The sequence below is a fragment of the Chlamydomonas reinhardtii genome, chromosome 7 (genome assembly GCF_000002595.2).
Source record: "Chlamydomonas reinhardtii strain CC-503 cw92 mt+ chromosome 7, whole genome shotgun sequence".
In the NCBI taxonomy this organism is placed as follows: domain Eukaryota; kingdom Viridiplantae; phylum Chlorophyta; class Chlorophyceae; order Chlamydomonadales; family Chlamydomonadaceae; genus Chlamydomonas; species Chlamydomonas reinhardtii.
Window position 1 is genome coordinate 5596853 of NC_057010.1, and position 19413 is coordinate 5616265.

The following is a 19413-nucleotide window of genomic DNA, read 5'->3' on the forward strand; positions in this document are numbered from 1 at the left end:
CGTTCTCGTTGCATCCTTACACTTTCTGGGGCAGACCCCCCGGAGCGCAGCCCACTTCTCCCTTGAGAGGGAGAGCCACCGTTTCCTGTGCAAAATTGCACATGCGCACACGGTACACACAGCCCCTGTTTGTTCGGGGTGCCATACCGTAGTCGCTATGTACCAGCACGCCAGTTGAAGCACAGCCTGTATCGTCATCCGCCAGGGACAAACTCACATGTGAGACATCGCTTACGTTGGCAGAGACACCAGCATATTGTGCCATACACACCCCGTGCGTCACCCCCGTGCCCTGACGTGGCAGCTTCAGATTCACCAAGTAAGCCCCAGCGCCGCTCGCGCGGACTCTTGTCAAAATCACGCCAAAACTGTCACATGGCCTCCTGAACCTCCCCAACCTGCTTCAATTGCTGTCACTGATCCACCATTGCATCTGCAACTACTAACACTATCGTCCCTTACAACACAGCCATTCCATTCCATGCATGCTGGTTCCTCCTTACAGCACAGCCATTCCATTCCATGCTGCTGATTCTACTGCTCCTGCTCCTGCTGCCGCTACTACTGCCGCTGCCGCTACTGCTGCTGTGCCGAGGGTGGTCGCTCCATGTAAATCAGCATCATGCGCTGCCCGGGCAGGCACTCGAGCGTCCACACCTTGGTCTCGATCTCGCGGAAGCCGTGCCTGGCCGATGCATGAGAGAAACGAAGGGTCAGCGGGTGTCAGCGGGGTTTTGGTGGGTTGGCGAGTCGGCGGTTGGAAGTTGGCGGGGTTGGGGATTCGGAAATGGGACAATTACTGGTGGAGTACGATTCCCGAGGCCGAGCACGCGCGTTCCAAGTCCCAAGCCTCCAATGTACCAAGCCCCAAGCCTCTAACGCGCCAAGCCCCAAGGATGCGCACAAATCTGCACGGGCCCTACCTGGCATACAGCCGCGCGTTGTCCGCGTTGGTCGCCTCCAGGTACGCCCACCGGCCCCCGGCGTCAGCCCTGACCAGGCAGGGGCAGTGGGTGGGCGGGGAGGTGCCAGGAACGGAAGATTCTCACAGCAGCGCGCTGGACGGGTATGACTTAAAACATTCGAGGGGGGTAGCGTCGGCGCATGCGCACGCCTTGCCGGACTCATGCCCAACACACGAGCCCGTCCACACTCCAACCAAGCCTCTTAAAGGCCAGCCAAGCACCCCTACGGTAGCACGCCGCTATCACGCGAGCGCCCGCCACATGGGCTGCCCCACCTGTCGGTCAGGTGCTTCAGCAGCCGCGACCCCAGGCCTCGCCCCCAGTGCTCGGGCCGAGTGGCGAGGAAGGCCACGTACTCGAACGGCCCGCGCCGCTGCACGGAGCAGCAGTGGTGGTGGGGCGGTGGAAGGGAGGGAGGCGGGGTTCGGCCAAGGGCGCAACGCGGTGCGGTTGCAGCACGCACATGCATGGCTTGTAGGGTCCCGGTGGATACAAGCCCATCGCCAGTGCCCACCGCATGTGTCCACAACCCCATCAGGGGCTAGCTCCCAGCCGACACACCTGGTCCCTGACCTGGCAGGGGCTTTTCCGGCACATGTACCTAAAGCATACATCAACCCTCCATTCCATCTTACCTGGTAGAACTCGGTCTTCTTGTCCCCGAGGTACTTGAGCATCTCATCCCGTGTGGGTACCGCCTCGGGCCGGCCGCTGCCGGACAGGTCGATGACACCGGGCGGCTCCGGCGCGTCATCCGGTGCTGCGTGCGTCAAGTAGCAAGGACGCGCGTACGAGGGTGCATGCATGTGTGTGTGCATGGGTGGCGGTTACGGAGTCTCAAACTCTCAAGTGACACAGAGCAGTGGTGACGTGGTTTTTGGTTGGGATCCTCATTACCGGTAATCCTTGACCAAGCATTGCGCTGTGCTTGGTTCCAGGCATCGCGCTCGCTGCGAACCATCTTTACGAACGCCGACACAAATACACACACGCGCCCCGCGCTCATGCCAGCAACACTCACTCTTCTGCTCGGGGTAGGAGTAAGCAAATGCAACGGCCGCGTGCTGCGTATCGCCGGAGGCCACCGAGTGCAGCAGGGGGGTCTCGGGGCTGCAAGTGCGGGGCATTCGAACAGGCGGCCACGTGGACACGGTTCGTGTAATCGGTGATGGTGGGTACCGTAGTCTCCAGACCTCCCTATACCCCACTGTACTCGCGCCTTGCGCCACATGCACGGTAGAAATCGTGCGGCCGCAACATGTATGACTGCACGCCCTGCCCGCCCATTCCCGCCTGCAGGTAGGCAGTCACCTGCGCAGTAGGCTGTTGTGGGCGATGGCCCTCCACCTGCCCTCGAAGAGCGCGGGGTCCGCACAGAAGAACACGTTGTTGGGCTCGGAGGCGAAACCCTGCAGAACAGAGGATGGGCGCCATTTACCTAACCGAAGCGATTGCCCTGGTTCAGTATGGAATTTGCATGGCTCTCAGTGATGCAGGCGCTTTCAGGTTTGCAGCAAAGCCCCGCCGACCCACCCTGTAAACCGCCCCCCTCTCGGCCCCCTCAGTGCCGAACCCTTTTGCACAACCCGGTCGTCCTTCCCAATCCACTGGTGCGGATGCAGCATTCAAGCACTGCGCGACCAGCTGCCGAGGAATGTCTGCTCCGGGTAGGAGAGTGGGATTACTAGGGCTGGCTTTTTTTAGAGGTCTGGACACAACACCCCATTTCTCACGACTGCTGGATACTTGGGCGGCCGGGCGGGGCAAACAGATGGCTGGGTAAGGGTAGGCCCAGCACTGCTGGATGGCCCGGCTGGGTCTGATGGGCCCGACTGTTGCACAACACCCGTCCCACCTTGCCAACCGTGTTGCAGCACTCCTCCGCTGCGACCGGGTCATCGGATTTGCTGAACGTGCGAACACCTGATGTGCTGCCCATCGCGGCAAGAACCTGGCCTTGCCTGGCGTGGAGCGCTGGATGGCTGAAGAATGCCACAGTGCGGCCAAGGGCAAGGGTAGTTTGCCTAAACTGAACGGATGATTTTCTATTCAGTACCACGTTTCTCATGTCAGAATTTAAGTTCGCGCTGCGAAGGAAACGATATATATCTTTGGTGCTCGCAAGCCGCTTTCGCCTCGGCCTGGTTACTTAAATTAGATGCATAATTGTACATACGTAATCGATGGCGATTTTCACCTACATGTGCGCAGTGCCAATGTGCCATGCGCCCATGCTCACTCACTGAGCCCGAGATGCCCCGGCTGGCAGATGCCTTCCCCTTGGTCAAACGCATGCAACCAAACACGAGATGACACTAGTGATACACTGGACGAATCATCACTGCCAGGGACACTGCGTCATCAAGGCTGCCTAGTGTGTGTGCAGCCTTCTCCCACACCACCCGTCGTCCCGTCGTCTCCTGTCTGTTCCCCAAGAGCACGCGTGCCTCATCACAAACCCATAAACCTGAGATCACTCAGCTGCTGGTTCCTGAGTTTTAAGCAGCGGCTGCAATCCACATTCCAGGACACTGTACAGCACAGCGTGCGACCCCAGTCCTTAAATGCAATCCCGTCTACCGGTATTTGCGACGGCCCGACTAGCGAATACCGGCACAGCGCACCTGCCACTAAGGCCGCCACCACGACTAGCATTGCACGGCGTGCTTCACGGCAGGTACCGTACGCAGGTTGGCTCAAACGTCGCCTATGTTGACATAATGGTAGGTCCCTCATTATATCAAGTGGCAAGCGCGTCAACCCCCATCGCATAGCCCAACCACCACCGACGAACACTCGCATGGACAGCAAGTTATCATTTGCGCGCAGCAATGGCACCCCCGCCCCACCCGCGGTTTTCCTCTCCGTATTGCAGCCGCCAGATGTATCGACAGCTCCTCCAGCCCCTGTGCCCTCGTACATCGTACCCTTGCTACTTACGGTTGACACTTGTATGCTTCTTCACGCTCATCGATTTTAAATCCCATCCCATGATACGCTACTTTGCCCCAAGCAAATGCCCATCAGGTTGCTTGTGCAGGAAATACTAAACAAATGGTACAAAGAAAGGGGCATGTCACACCCGCGCAGGCAACGCAGCGTACAATTACCAGCATGGCCATGCGCGCGCAGTTCACGTCACAAGACTCTGTGACTGACCCTACCCACCAGGACCGAATGGAGTATACGATGCGCCCCAGGAATCCAAGACATCCCCAACCCCCAACGTGCTTTACCAGTACACTATTCCCATCCAAGCCAACCATTTGGTGTCCTGTTGGCAGGCCTCGCACAGCTCGTGCAGGTACAGTACCCGTTGGCTACCAGAGGCGAAGTGAAAGCGTGGCAGTGCAAACCAGGATCGTGGCAAGCACATCAGTGAGTCTATGTAGCGGGTGCTAGGCAACCTGGCTTCCCAAAGGACCCGCGCGCCTGCTTCTAGGTGCTGCAACGCCCGCGTCCGAAATAGACTTAAGCGCATGATGCTGACAATGTTTTCTCAACCGATACTCAATACCATCATCGCCCACCCATGACCGTGTTGTAAGGAGCCGCAAGTGCCGCCCTCGGAGTTCGGGGGCGCTTCACTGTCGACCTGAAGCCGGCAGGGCAGCCATCATCCTGCAAGGCGATGGCACAGTGACACGGTACAATGAGAGTTGGCGCCTCAGCCCTCGGGTCTCAGCCCAGTACGGCTTTCCACATTGCAGCTGGACCTCCTGCACTCCCGCCCACGTGCACTCACATCTCAAGATACTGCACGACAGCAGCGAACGTGGGTCGGTCCTTGGGCGACTGCAAGTCAGCGAGCAGTGAGCGGTGCATATGCTTTCAATAGACTGGGCTTGCAGATATCTTAAAATCAGGACGCAGCCTAGCGCAAGAACACGGCACGCTTCCTTTGCCCCAGTTCCCAATACACCTTCCCTGTCTCAGCTGATACGCTCCTCACCGGTGCCCAGCACGATGTGACGAGTCGTGTGTACGCAGGCGGCAGCCACAGCGGCAGTGCGGGCCGCCCGCCGCTGACCAACACGCGGTGTACCAGACGTGCCATGTTGAGTCCGCGGTACGGCTTGTCGCCCGTAGCCAGCTCCCACACTGCACGCGCGTGGATGTAGCCGCATTACGGTAACAGGGGCTGGTAAACATGACAGCAGCGATGCACAATGCCACGTGTATGGGACACATGTCTGGGGCCCTGGGTGAGTGCTGCGCGCGCCCGGCACTCACGAGTGATTCCGTAGGCGTACACTGGACGTGCAGACGGTGGAGAAAGGAGAAGAGAAACGGCAAAGCTCGGTAAGGAACTGCTGAAGCGTTTGCTTCGACGGAAGGCAGGCAAGTTTAGAACGTCCCATCAAGCATGAAAACATGCAAACCCTGGTCTCATACACATTAACAGTATGCATGGAGCCCTGCCGCTCACCGTCCGCCTGTGGCGACACGTGGCCTTTGCTCCACAGCTCTGGAGGCACAGAGATGTTCAGCGGGACATGTACGCAGCTCAGTACATTGGCATGTCAGACCCAAGGCCCCTGTACACTTCGGTCACGACACCTACCCGCACACAAGCATCCCGCCCTTTGCCCCCGCACCGGGTGCCATGTGGCTGATGGTCCCTGCGGGCCGCGTGGACACGTGCGTGCGCTCCGTGGTGAGCAGCCGACTCAGTCCGAAGTCGCCAACCTGCAGCGCGGGGGCCACGCAGTTGGAGGGTTGCGTGAGACGTGTCATGCTGGGGCGGACGCACATGCACTGGCGGCACCGCAAGCGGCCGCCAAGCGGGTGGCAGGTGACAGGCGCATTGACGGCCTGGCCCCGACCTCCCTCCAAAAGCCATTCGCCGCACGCACGCACCTTAGCCACCCAGCCGTCCTGCAAGCTACGCGGATCCGGCGACTGAACCGCACAACCGGATCCCGACAACGCCCCGGCCGGCCCTGTCGAGCCCAGCCTGGACATCCCAGCAACGCTCTCCGATGCGGATTCTACTCCGGCACTGGACGCCGCACGCGCCAGCATGACATTCGCGAGCTTTAGGTCCCCGTGGCACACGCCGGCGCTGTGAATGTAGAGCATGCCCCGCGCAATGTCCAGGGCTAGAGGCAGCAGCACAGCCTGCGCAGGTGTGGGAAGGGGACCGGTTGGGGAGAGCAGATGTTCGTGCATGCCATTTCCCGCATGCCGTGTTTGTGACTGCAGACCCTCCATCGCCAGCTGTCTCGCTCGCACCCACCATGTCTGGCCGCTCGTTCCGCGCCCGCCACTGCGTCGCCCGCCACGACTGCAGCGAGCCGCCCTCACATAGCTCCATTACCAGGAAGCCTGTGTCAGGCGTGTTGGGGTGTGTGCGTTCAGGTTTGGCGATACAGAAAGCTGCAATGCTTGAAAACTGGCACAGCTCTCAGTTTATCACAGCAGAGGAAAACCACGCTTGCCACCGGGCTGCACTCAAGCAAGACCCACCGTGACTTGACCCCTCCATCGGCTGCGCGTGCGCCGCCAGCCACAGCTGCTCGAGCGGAAGCGCGATGCGGGGCGTCTGAGCCTCGCCGCCCTCCCCACCAGCACGCGGCGTGCCAACCAGGATGCCGCCAAGCAACGTTCCTGCATCTCCAGGCGCCGTTGCCTCGGCCGCAGCAGCGCCGGCATGCCTATCCTCAGTGCCGCATGCCGTCGCGTTGGATGTCGTGGACAGCGGCGCACAGCCGGTGTGCTCAATAGTGCTACTGCCGCCGCCCACTGCGGTCACGTCGGATGCCGGCGCCGGGGGTTTCTCCGGCTGCGCGCCGCCCGACTCGCTGGCGTACGCCGCTGCGGTGCCCGCGCCGTAGCCATGCCCCTGCCCCTGCCCCTGCCCCTGCCCCTGCCCCTGCCCCTGCTGCTGCCCCTGCAGGTCATGCTCCTGCTCCTCCATCTCGTCGCCCTCCTCCAGCGCCATGAGCTCTTCCTCCGGCAGCCGCTCGCCGCTGCAGCTGTCGCCGTCCAGTGCCCGCCGCATGGCCTGTAATGACATGCAAGTGGACATGTGGGTGTTGTGGCATGTCACGCGGGCGCATAAGGATCAAAAGACGGAGGCATCCAGCCGCACGTAACCGGAAAGGTACGTAGGTCCCGCCCACTACACGTGGCTGTGTGTGAGCGCCTCTACCTGCATGGAGACCCAGCCCGACAGGATGTCGGGCGCACTGCAGCTGCTGCGCTCCACCTGGTCGGCACGCATGCACCCCGCGGCACCCAACGCCACCGCGCCCAGAGCCACAGGCCCCAGGATGCTCTTGCCCAGGACCCGGGAGCTGGGACGGCCGCGGCCGCTGGCGCTGGTGATACGGGCCTTGCCCACAGCGCGAGGCTTGCCACTGCCAGGACCGGTTGTGCCGCCAGCGGCGGCGGCTGTTGGGCGCGGCTCTTCGATCTCCAGCAGTGGCCAGATCTCCTCAAGCGGCAGGCTGGCCGCGCGCGTGAGAGAACGCAGGTTGCCGAGTGGTGCGACATCGCTGGCACCGCCTCCGCCGCCTCCCAGTGCCGCGGTGGCCCGGACCGGCAGGCCCAGGGCGCCAGCGAGTCCTGCCGCGCCTACAACGCTGGTGCCGCCTGTGTGTCGGGGGTTGCTCGCGCGGCTGCTTCTGTCTGCGGCAGCCGCGGCAGCTGCGGCTGCGGCGCGGCCCGCCGCGAGAGACGACCCAAACATGGCCGAGGGCGGATTGGCCATGTCGTTTGTGTTGAGGAAGCGGCTATAGCTGCCTGCGGCGATGCTGCAGCTGGTCTTGTCAGACGGCTTGCTGCCGCCCTCGACAAAATGCGTGTTTGCAGACCGCGCGGCTGGGGAGGCGGCGGCTACGGCACCAGCCGTGTCGGCGGTGTGGCCTGACGCAACCGCAGAGTTGCGTGCAGCAGCGGCCCTGGATGCACTTGGGTTTCCGGCTATCCGGGTGGAGGCAGATGCTGCTGCGTTGTCGTTAACGTTGATGGCGGCGAGGCAGCCGCCGGGTAGCACCTGGCGGGCGGGGGCGAGAAGCCATGCACACGACTTTGACACGAGCAACGGCGTTCAGTCAAGTTTGGGACAGTTATCCCCTCGCTCCGCGCACGTGTACACTCGCACCGCCGAAGCTGTGCCGTGCACATGCAAGCAAGCGGCAGCATGCACCCACACCCGACGCCCGCAACCACCATCCCAGCCTGCGAGCTGTAAATAGCCATCACCCCAGCCTACGTGCACCGCCCTCCAGCCACCGCACCCACCTGCGCGAAGTGCAGGCTGTTGACGATGTTGACGTGTTTGAGCGCCTGGCTGAGGAGCACCTCCGTGTGCACCGCGCGGCACAGCTCCTGGCCGTAGTGCAGCACCTTGACCGCCACAGACTGGCCCTGCCATGAGCCGCGAAACACCTTCCCGAAGCTGCCGGCGCCCAGAACCACGTCCAGCTCTGTAGAGGCACGCAAGGGCGTGCATTAAGTAAAAGGGAAGGCATGGAGTAGACTGCACAGGGCAGCTTAAGAGTGGAAGGCTCTGAAACCTGTTGTGTTGTTCAGGGTATGCAGATGCCTGACCAGCGGTAGCCTGGCCATGAGTCACAGCCTCCCCTACAGCACCCCACAGCGCTCCCGTCAGCAGTAGCACCCACCAATGGACACTCCGCCTAGCACCACGGTTGACTTGGGGCCTGCACATGCACTGCTCCTGCGTGGCCTCGAGCTATCATTGCCCGACTGCGCTGGCGATTCGGCCTCGGCCGCGGCGCAACCGGCAGCACCGTTGCCGTTGGCACTCTGAGGGCTGGGCGCAGCTGTTCGCACCGCGGGCAATGCTGCCAGGGCAGGGGGCGCTGGCGCCAGGGCAACCGCGACGAACTCGGGTGCAACGGCGCCACCATTGGAGTCATCAGATGTAGAAACAGCACGTCCCTCGCTGGCCAGCTTGTTGTGGCCTGAGCTGTCTGCAACGGCTCCATTCAATGCCTTTTTGCCAGAGGCGTCCGCTCTTAACGCCGCCTCCGCGTCCGTTGCCTTGCCCCCACCGTGCACTGCCTGCTGCTGGCCCCGCCGCCGGTGCCGCATGTATAGGAAGGCGCCGCCAGCGAGCAGCAGCAGCACGCCGCCAACTCCAACCGCGACTGCACCGTGAGTTGGGCATGCACGAAACAAACAGTTAAGGAACTGGGGACATGCATTCGCGGCGGCGGCGCGCCAAGCAGGCCAGCCACGCCCGCAAGCCCAGCCGCCCTAGTTATGCTCCTCGCTCTGCATCCACGACTCACACCATCATTCATGTATGTCGCCATCAAACCGCCTACGACACGCCGCTCACCTCCCACCGCCACGGCAATTGTGCTGCCTTCGTCGCCCTGCTGCCCCGCGCTGTGCTGCTCCGCTGCCGCCAGGATCTCCCAGGTGTGGTCGCGGGACATCACGTCCTCAATGGACTGACGCACGCAAATGTCCCAGCCTTTGGTGTTGCCGCACTCGAATGTGGTTGGCTCCTCGCAGCTGTGATTAAGACAAGTCAGAAAGGCGGGACGGTAAGCGGCAGCAGAGGAGAGCCATTAAGGTAGGGCCATGAAACGTGTGCGAACAACAAGGGCACGCCAACGGGTCATCAAACACTACTGCAGTGCCTTGTGCACTGTGCACGCATGTGCGCAACGGTGCCACAACCCAGTTGAGAGCGATGGACAGCAAGAGTGGCGGTCAGGTTGTGCCACCCGGTCTGCTGCAAGAAGCAACACGCGCCTTGACACAACTCCCCAACAAGTCTGCCATGCATGGACGGCTACCACCACACGTCGTCGTGGATCCGTTGTAAACCCGCAACCGGCCCTGCATGGGGCAGCACTCACACGAAGTTCACGTCCGTTCCCTCCAGCACGTATCCACCGCCACTGGTGATGCCCTGCAAGGAGCGCAGGCACAGACGGCACATATACGGGAGCGTCGAAGACACTCGGCAATTGTATGCTGAGAGACTCCCGCATGCAACTGGTACGGCGATGACTAAAGGCTAGTGTTGACCTTTACCTGCAGCCCCGACACCGGAAGCTCTGCTGAGGCTGAGTGGATATCCAGGTCATTGGTGTTGTTGTAGCACCGCGCCAGCAACGGTTGCGGGCGGCACCAAACCCTGTAGCGTTCCGCAGCGAGGCGGGGCAAGGCGTACGTCACGCGGAACGCTGGCACACGACATGAAGACGACGGATCGAGGATAGAGACAGATCTCTAGCGGCACATGGAGCGAGCGTACAGTACCCATGAACAGTACCATACGGTACATCCCTTTGCTGATACGGTATGCGGGCGACCGAGCCAGTCCCCTGTGGCCAACCCCTCACTCACTTCGCCGCCGGCGTGACGTTCTGCGCCAGGGTGGCGTGTGTCTGGCTCATCATGACGGACGCGATGGTGGAGGGCGGCAGGCAGGAGAAGCAGTGGTAGACGATGTCCTCATATCGCACGTAGGCGCCCGGGCTGGCGGCGAACAAGTCCACCTACCGAAATCAGCACCGAGGTTGTGTGCGGGGTGTTTCAGGTCGCCAACTTGATACGTCAGCAGCATCGCACGTATGACGCCATGTTACACCAGCTCACAGAAGCAAGCATTGCAACATGGAGGCGGGCGTGCCCGCCGCTGTGTGCGCCAGTGATATCCGCAAACCCTGGCGAAGCCCGTGCTCACCTCGAAACCGCTGCGCTGTCGCGTGTTCCTCAGCTCCACCTGCATGCCATCCAGGATACGTGCGCAGGCGTATCCAGTCATGTCCATGCTCATTACCAAATGCTCAAATATCAACCGTTTCCTGAGCCAATAGGGGGTTCCGCATACGCCGGGCGGCACACGCCGGTGCGGCGGCCTTGCATGCGGCGAGCCTGACGGGCCGGGGTACTCACCCTTTTGAACAGAAATACTGCATCCTGCGCCAGCTGAACTTTGCTCTCGATGAAAGCCAAATCCTGTATGAAGTGCGGACGCGACATTGCCACAACATATGAGGGCCTCGCCGCTAAGAACGCATGTCGGCATGTGTTCTGAAGCGCCTCGAAACCCATTGTGGCACACGTAGGGCGCTGCCCGGCATCACTTCCAGGTTCAGCTGTAATCCTGCGCCTGTCAACGTATCCTTGGCGCTCCGGGCTCACCAGGATTGGGTACGGATACGGGCTGGGGTCTCCAGAGATGGTGAAGCTGGTATTGCGCAAGATGGGCAGGAGTGGCCAGCCCTTCGCCTCCAGTCGCAGGTTTTTCACCAGGTGCGCCACTTTGATGGTGTCATTAGATATCGCAGCAATCAGCTCTGCCTCAGTGGAAAAGTCCACCGTCAGCCCCGTGGCACTGGGGACGAGGAGGCCGGGATAGGGCCCCGGCAGGCCGGGTATGTGGTCGGCAGGTGCCGGTCGCCAGCAGCACACGACCAGCGCCAACACCAGGCATATCTCCCGATGCAGACACTTGCGAGCGTGTGACGGCCTCTGCAGCCCCTTTTTAGCTGGAAAGGAATGCCGCTGCATTTATCCCGACCGGTCGGTCGGGGCCTTCTTCGCTACTGCTAGATGCTGCCAAGAGCTCTATGCATATTGCCACGCTACTGGCGCGTTGCGCGTGCCACGACCGTGACTCCGCAGCAGTCACTAATAATAGTTTTCTCGGCACTGTCCAAGCCTTGAAGTACTGCTTTACAGTTGTAAGCTCGGGGACTTAAACTCTGGTTGGCATTCCAATAATGACTGGGGAGCTGTGAAAGGAAATAAAGTTTTGCTAGGGTCAGCAATATCGATAGTGCAAAACAGGGCTTTATAAAGGAGAAAGGAACAGTCTGTGAACAAGTTGGTCCGCGGTCGTCATGGGATTCTTATTTCTCGACTTCCGCTGCTAAAACCCACCCGGCCCAGCTGTCAGCTCGTGTGCTTCTGCACGTTATTTCAAAGACCCAGCTTGCATATCGTCACCGGCGCCTAACGGCAGGCTAGGGCACCTCACGCACACATGTCGCTTACATTCGCATGTCCTTTAAGCAGCGTCCCAGCCAACGACACACGGCGCGCGCCAACTCACATCGGCCTGAAGTCGTCTACAAGGGTGAACTGACATCACAGCAACAGTACAGGCAGTCCCGTGGGTTACGGCCCTCCACTCAGTCAGCCCAGACTGACTTTGTCTGAGGTCACACTCGACGCAGGGCGCCGACATCCTCTGCGGCCTCCGGACCCCCAACGAACAGTTTTTTCCCGAGCTGCAGGCATAGCTCGGGACCCGTGAAACACCAGCACCGCCCAAGGCACATGCACTCTCTGCACCTGGAGGCTGGGGCGAGAGGGCCTCGGTTCTGCTGGTGGTGCTGCCGCTAGTGCCCAATTACAACGGGCTCCGCACCAGTGGTACCAACACTGATCATGCATGTGCAGTTCCTCCTGGGTGCGGTGGACCCCATTTAGGTGTGGTGGGTGCGGTGGACCCCATTACAGCAAGCTGTTGCAAATCCAGCATATGGTTAAGGTGGCTACTGTGCTTCACATCGACCCGTTCGGCCCTTAGGTTTGCGACAGTCCAAGCCTCTGCAACACACCCCCATCCATGCTTCAACTTACGCACTTAGCCCACCCCGTACGGTATGCATGCATGCATGCATGCATGCAACCACATACGTATGGGTCATGCGCCTCATGGGCACATTTCTATGGGCTCATCTTCCTCCTGCATGCTCGTCAGCGATTCGCTGCCATGTCGGATCCCCTTCGCAAATTCACACATACGCACAGGTGTCCTCTGGGCACAGCACAGCTGGAGTGCCTCTAGCACCTAGTGTGTCACGCTGGATGTCCAATGCGCTTGGAGCGCCACCTCTTCCTTAGGCCTTTGCCCCGTACCGAACCGCTCGCATTCCCTTGTACTCATGCCCACAACGCGAGCACTGAGAATGCTGCTGTGCTCGCGAACAGGAGAGCAAACAGCACCGCGCGCTCCCACGCGGCCCAAGGTCGGCCCACAAGGCAGCCTTCCCCACCGCTCGTGCCACTACCCGCACCGCTGGCACCACACGTGCTGTGCGGCCCGAAATCCGATATCACCATTCCGGCTGCCAGGTACAGCAACAAGCCACCAGAAACGCCGTTGATGGTTCCCTGCAGAAGGTTACGGCATGCAATTGTCGGTAATTGGCCTTTGTGCACGTGCACACGTTGGAAAGCCCCAGAGGCTGACGAAGTAAGGGCAGGTCCCATGGTGGAAAGCAATCAGGATTCCCCTTGATCAAATTTACAGATGCTGCGCATGCCAGCACGCTCGCTGCAAGGGTAAATCTTACCGTCACGGCCCGGGAGGTCACACTCTCGGCATCGTAGGTGTCGACAATTGCGATCCCCACTGCATGCAAGGAAACGCAGCGAAAATACAAACGGAGGCGTGTGAGTTTAGCAAGCATCATTTGAAGCAGGCGTGCTTGCGCCCTTCACTCTTGGTGAGTCATGTCCTGCGACGTCCCTAACCATGCTACAGTTGTGCTCGCTTGCTTTCTCTGTCTCGCATGGTCGATAATAACCGTATTCGGGCCAGCCTCGATTTCACCCATGCATGGGCCTCGCGGGCACATGCACTGTGTCTTAGTGGCTCCCCGCCCCCGCCCCCGCCCCCGCCCCCGCCCCTCCCCTGCCGCCCCCGCCCCCGCCGCCGCCCCCGCCGCCCCGCCCCGCACACGCACACGCACACGCACACGCACACGCACACGCACACGCACACGCACACGCACACGCACACGCACACGCACACGCACACGCACACGCACACGCACACGCACACGCACTCACCCGCGATGCCCAGTGGGCACATGATCGCGTACGACAGCACCATGACGGCCATGCGCCAGTGCCGCACACCCACGCCCAGCAGCACGGCGGCCAGGCAGAAACCCTGCGGGTGGATTGAAGACGTGTGCGCGCGCGTACGTGGTAAGGAAGACCAACGGCAACTCCGCGCCGCGCAGCCCGCGCCCGTCTTTGCGTGTATATGGATGACGCGCGTGTGCGTGTTATGAGTCCGACCATGCATTCACTGATGACCCAAACGCATGATGAATAGTGCGTGGCTATCACCGATCCGGTATCACCGCCGTCTTCCTGTTGCGCCCAACCACTACAACCACCTACCTCGAAGAACTGGTGCAGACTGAGCGCCACAAGCAGCGCGCGGCAGTCCGCGACGGTGGTGGATGTCCCGAGGGCCAGCCCTGTAAGTAGATAGAGCAGACGGGAAAATAAGTGAACGAAGGCAGCAGACCACAGCTACTTCACTCGGCTTTGGTGATCCCAACCCTGTATCCGATCTATCTACAGTAGTAGGCGGATCGAGTAGGCCCGCCCTTGGGCCCGCTGGACGGGCGGGGTGAGCACGCACGCATAGTATGACGACAAGGCCCCTACGTACGGTACGTACATCAAGGGCCCTCGATTGACTGCCCCAGCCCGCACATGCGCGCCCCTCTCGCACCCACCAATGATGACGCTGTGTGCCATGCAGCCGAGCTCAAACATGAAGGCGGTGGTCACGGACCGCGCTTGGCGGACAGTAGGTGTAGCTGCTACCGCGCCTGAGGTGGGCGATGCCGTTGTTGTGGTGGCGGCGGGGGTGTTATCCTCGTTGCAGCACTTGAGGCTTCCACTGTCTTCGTCAGTGTGATGCGGATGAGGTGGCGTGAGCACTTGGAGGCGCACATCGAAGGCCCCAACTGCAGCTGTTCCAGCAGAAGTGCCGCTGGTGCAGGTGGCGGCGTTTGCACCGGCATACTTGCCGCTTGCAGCGGACGTTGCAGCTACGGTGACCACTGCAGCAGATGATGCAAGGGCGAGAGGCGCGGAGGCTTTGGCCACCTTGGCAAAGTGGCGCTCCGCAATTGCGTGCGCCACGTTTTCCAGCATGGCCATCAGGAGGAACCTGGGGAGGTAAGTGGTGTAAACACGGCGGGCACTGACGATGAAGGTTTTCTCCAAGGTAGGCGTTTCATGCATGCGCACGCAGCTGCTGTACGAGTGTACGGAATGTTACGGTACATATCACTCTTAATCATCCGATTATTAGCCCCATCCGCCAGCCACACACTCACCCGAAGACGACCACGCACATCCCAATGGGGAAGGGGTGGTGATGCCGGCCGCCGCCGCCGCCTTCGTGCTCCTCGTGTCCACCGCCACCGTAATCTTCAAACTCAACGAGCAGTTGCGAGGCAAGGAGCGAGCGGGAGCGCAGGTGGCGGCGGCGGTGGTCGTGGCCGTCATGGCCGCCACCATCGCCGCCCACCAGTCCCTCCATCTCGCTGACGGCGTGCATGGACACGTGCACCAGGGCCAGGGACAGGATGCAGCCCGCGGACACGGCGCGCACGGACGCCAGGAGCAGCGGCCGCAGCTGCAGCCAGCCCTGTCGGGTGCGTGCGTACATGTTTGCCGTGGAACAAGATGCATGTGTCGTGTGTATATGGAATGCGTGAATGGATGAGGTTGCACGGGGCTGTGATGCTTGGACGCCGATGATGCAGAACCAAAGGGCAAGGAGAAAGTAGAGAGACACGGCCGCACGCTCACCATCAATGTCCAGGGCAGGCAGCAGCCCAAGATTCCCGCTGCCAGGACCACAAATACGCCAGCAATCTGTGCGCGCACAGGTGCCGCCAGGATTGTTGATGACAATAAGGCCAGGCTGAAAGTAAGCGGATTAAGCGGATGGATTAACATGCAACGTAGCAAACAATAAACTGAAGGTAGAGAGCGAGCCCCAACGCACACAAGCATGTGGAGCAGACAGAAGCCAAGTTGAAAATGTACGGTCTCTTCCCACACCGTACCCGCAGGCTCTTGACCAGCTGCATGTCCTCCTCCTCTTCCTCGTGATGGCCATCCTCCTCGTGGTCGTGATCATGGTCATCGCTGTGCCCTTCATCGGCGGACAAGCCGCCAGGCACGCTGCTGCGGGGCTGCGGGGCTGCTGCAGGCGATGACGTGCCCTCACCGGCTCCTGCTGTCACACCCGGCAACCGCCCTGTTGCCACTGCCGTAAACACACCCAGGCTCTGAGGTGTGAGCGTGGCGTTCAGCAGCTGCTGCTGGCCGCACGTGGGCAGGCTGGCACGACACTGGCGTGCAATGCTCTGCACGGCCGCCGCGAGCGCCGCGGCACCGCTGCTGTTTCCTGCCACGGCGGTTTGGGTGGCGGCGGCGGCGGATGCCCCGGCGGTGGCAGGAGGGGGCAGTAGGAGGTAGTCGGCGGCATAGCTGGCGGAGCGCACGCAGTCGAAGTGGTCACCATGCGCCTGCAGTACGCAGCCGGGGCGGGAGGTGCAGGCGCGCTCTCCAAGGGCCGCACACGCGGGTGCGAACATGGCCACCAGTGCCTCCTGTGCCACGGGCGAGGCAGTGAGTGCAGAGTCGCTGCAGCTGTCGGTAGCAGTGGCTGCGGCGGAGACAGAGGTGGAGGACGCGCCTGACGCACAAGTGAGAGCCTCGGATGCGGCAAGGAGCAGAGTCCTGTGAGAGGGGGGAGATGCGGCATGCACAGAGCAGCAAGTGTGTGAGATGGAAGGTCAAGTAAGCAGCGGTTAGTGCGGGAGGTAGAAGGCCGTGCAGCAGTTAATGTAGGAGGTGCAGCACAGCAGCAGTCAGTGCAGGAGGTGAAAGGCCATGCAGCAGTTAGTGTGGGAGGTGGAAGGCAGTGCAGCAGTAAGTGGGGGAGGCGAAAGGCCGGGCACCAGTGAATGTGGGAGGTGAAAGGCCAGGCACTAGTGAGTGTAGGAGGCGAAAGGCCGGGCAACATGGCCCACAAGGCGCCGGCTGTTGGTGAGCTGCATGCCGTACTTTACACTGCTGGTGCCCCCGTTTTGACTTGGGCACAACAATCCCCCCCCCCCCACACACACACAGACACAGACACACACAGACACATCATGTACACGCGCACGCACCTGCCAGGCGCCGACAGGGAGCCATGCATGGCCCGTGCCGCCGCCAGCGACACAGCGGGTGACTGCTGCTGAGATGGCGGTTGAGCTGTGCCAGGTGGTGTAGATGATTGGGGTGGCGACACGGCTGCCAGCACCGCCGCCGCCAGGCCCATGAGGGTGGGCGCGCACTGCGAACTGCTCAGCAGCAGCTGGCACGTGGGAGCCACGAGCGTCACTGTGGCAGAGGGGGCCTCCGAGCCGTTCCGGGGTAGTCCGCTGTCGACAACCTGCTGGGTGCGTGCGCGCATGGGAGCATTGGAAGCAAGGGGCAGATGAGCATCTAAGATGTGGACGTGGCGTGTGTGGGGAGCGAGCGAGCTCCTACTGCTAGGTTGTCAAGGCAGAACTATGCACGCCCACCAAGTCAGGCTACTTGATTGGGTGTGCTGTCGTCACGCACCGCATGACCACATCAATTGAACGCACATGCTCGCTCCAATAAGCCATGGCAAGTAGTGCACGAACCCACCTGCGGGTTTTGCTGGCCGCCGCTGTCAGCAGAGCCGCTGGACGGGGCTGCCGCGAGCGCACAGACCGGGCACACGGGCGGCGGCGGGCAGGAGGATACCGCAGGGACTGGCAGTGGCAGCGGCGGCGGCTGAGGAACCACCGCGCCAGCCGCTGGGTTACTACGCGGCGGCGCTGCTGGTGGTGCTGGCGGCGGAAAGGGGGCTGCCACTGGCGGCGTTATGAGGAACACGTCAGTGACGTTTATGATACCAGCAGACGATGCGGCCGCAAGCATGCGGGCCCACTGCGTCGGGTTGAGTGAGAAGCGGCCGGCTGGGGTTGTGGCGGTGGCGACAGCAGTAGCGGTGGCGCGGCAGGCGGCCTCCGAGAGGCGGGCAGGGCGCGACTCGTGAGAGTCTAGCCAGTAGCTCTCGGGGTTGCACAGAAACGACACTTGCTCGGCGGCGGCCGCCAGGGGAGCGGGCCAGCTCCAGCTCTTGCGAACAAACTGCCAGTCCTACGGGCGGGCATGCAAGTACGCAGAGATGACGAGATGTACGGGGCGAAATGGGGTTGCGAAGGCGGGGTGCTTGGGATGGCTTTTGTGCGATATGGCGGTAATGTCTGCGCGCGTCGGCACGAGCGTGCAGTGCCGTACAAATAAACCCCTGGTGGTTGGGAACGGCGCCAGGCAAATGATGAAGGCTTCGCACACGCGATTCGGAAAAGGGCGGCACGCACAGCCAAAAATCACAGAAAGAAATCTGTTTAGGCATAACCGCCGGCGGATGCATGATGAAAGTGTGAAAGTGAGTATGGGTTTTTACCCCCGCAGCCCGTTCTCTGCACATGCAGCAGCGCCTGTGGGAATGACGGTATCACGGTATGGCACCTACCGGCATGCAGTGGCCGTGGGAGTCGTGGTCCTCATAGAAGCACCGGGGAGCCGCGGCGAAGCAGGTAGGCACATCCGCGATGTCATAGCACGCCTCCGGCGCCGTCATGTCGAGGTACGGTTGAATCACAGTCTCAAGGGAAGCGGGCACACAGCGCTCATCACTGCTGCTGGTCGCAGTGGTGCTGGTGCTGCGCAGCAGCTGGGAGAGCAGAGGCCAGATTGGGGAGGCGGCGTCACTCCTGCCGAATGAGCGCCATGTGCATGCGCCGTCCGCGGTGGCTTCGCAGGTCGATCGGCCACCGGCAACCCCCCTGGCGTCGCAGCCCTCGAGCAGCAGCGCGGCACGAATAAGGGACCTGTGAAGTGCGACAGACCGCGTGGCTTGTTGGAAATGCAACTTGGAGGGCCTGACTGCTGGCCGCGAGGTAAGTGCGAGGTATGCACACGCGAGCTGCAAAAGGAGTGACGGAGGGATTGGGGTGGGTGCGTGGGCATGCGTGCGTGTGGACGTACACCAGGCTTCCTCGCTCATCTCAATTCGCCCCAGTATGAAGTGCCCACGTCTTTGGCGTACGAAGGAAGGCGCAATTCAGCCTCTCAAGCGTCGGGTGGCCAGCGGCGGGCACTGCCTCCTTTTACTTAACCATTTCCACGCTCACCGCACACGAGCGAGGTCAAGCAAGAGACATACAGAGCCCAGAAGCACATCGATCAGTCCCATTGCTTACCTTGTGGCTTCATTTAAAGCTCCAGGAGAAAGTTCCGAGCTCGCGAGCGAACCAAGAGGCGCTAGCAGATTCCATGCACAACTTGACGTGTCAGCGCGCCAGACACATGCACTGTGTGTTTCCTGAGCTGTAGAGCTAGAGCTTAATGTTGCATAAGGCAGGACTAGTACCCATATCACAGCAAGCGGGCGCCGACGGTGACTCGACAACATGGTTAGGTCTCGCCGCCGCTCGCTTTGCAACACGCACTTGCTTTATGTGATTGGGGTGCATGCGCTGTGGGGATCTAAGTATTGATTTTGTTGTGCAGAAAATAGTCGCACGGCTGTTTAAACGGACGCATTGGAGGTTTCGGGACGGACTTAACCGATAACTGACAGTCGTTATGTGTC

At 61.3% G+C, this 19413-nt stretch overlaps 3 protein-coding genes across 3 annotated transcripts; all 3 read right to left on the minus strand.

Moving 5' to 3' along the window:
* Nucleotides 1-4: 4 nt before the first annotated feature.
* CHLRE_07g351850v5 (uncharacterized protein) lies at nt 5-3070 on the minus strand. Its single transcript, XM_043064574.1, has 7 exons — nt 2821-3070; nt 2277-2374; nt 1987-2075; nt 1601-1725; nt 1241-1338; nt 924-992; nt 5-685 (listed from the first exon to the last, which is right to left on the minus strand). Exons 1-7 carry the CDS (start codon nt 2902-2904, stop codon nt 577-579), a joined length of 672 nt encoding a protein of 223 aa, XP_042923142.1. The 5' UTR covers nt 2905-3070; the 3' UTR covers nt 5-576.
* Nucleotides 3071-3124: 54 nt separating this feature from the next.
* Nucleotides 3125-11750, minus strand: CHLRE_07g351900v5 (uncharacterized protein). The gene is made up of 19 exons (XM_043064575.1): nt 11103-11750; nt 10854-10916; nt 10642-10680; nt 10302-10453; nt 9987-10089; nt 9809-9861; nt 9280-9458; nt 8597-9085; nt 8214-8398; nt 7120-7965; nt 6435-6972; nt 6205-6293; nt 5826-6086; nt 5564-5654; nt 5395-5433; nt 5199-5219; nt 4918-5066; nt 4711-4760; nt 3125-4586 (listed from the first exon to the last, which is right to left on the minus strand). Exons 1-19 carry the CDS (start codon nt 11469-11471, stop codon nt 4550-4552), a joined length of 3753 nt encoding a protein of 1250 aa, XP_042923143.1. The 5' UTR covers nt 11472-11750; the 3' UTR covers nt 3125-4549.
* A 54-nt stretch (nt 11751-11804) lies between these two features.
* On the minus strand, nt 11805-19310 carry CHLRE_07g351950v5 (uncharacterized protein). Its single transcript, XM_043064576.1, has 12 exons — nt 19022-19310; nt 18292-18649; nt 17415-17912; nt 16907-17172; nt 15794-16472; nt 15534-15599; nt 15056-15369; nt 14447-14886; nt 14103-14182; nt 13764-13866; nt 13265-13323; nt 11805-13082 (listed from the first exon to the last, which is right to left on the minus strand). The coding sequence occupies exons 2-12, from the start codon at nt 18397-18399 to the stop codon at nt 12852-12854; spliced, it is 2844 nt and encodes a 947-aa protein (XP_042923144.1). The 5' UTR covers nt 18400-18649; nt 19022-19310; the 3' UTR covers nt 11805-12851.
* Nucleotides 19311-19413: the final 103 nt, after the last annotated feature.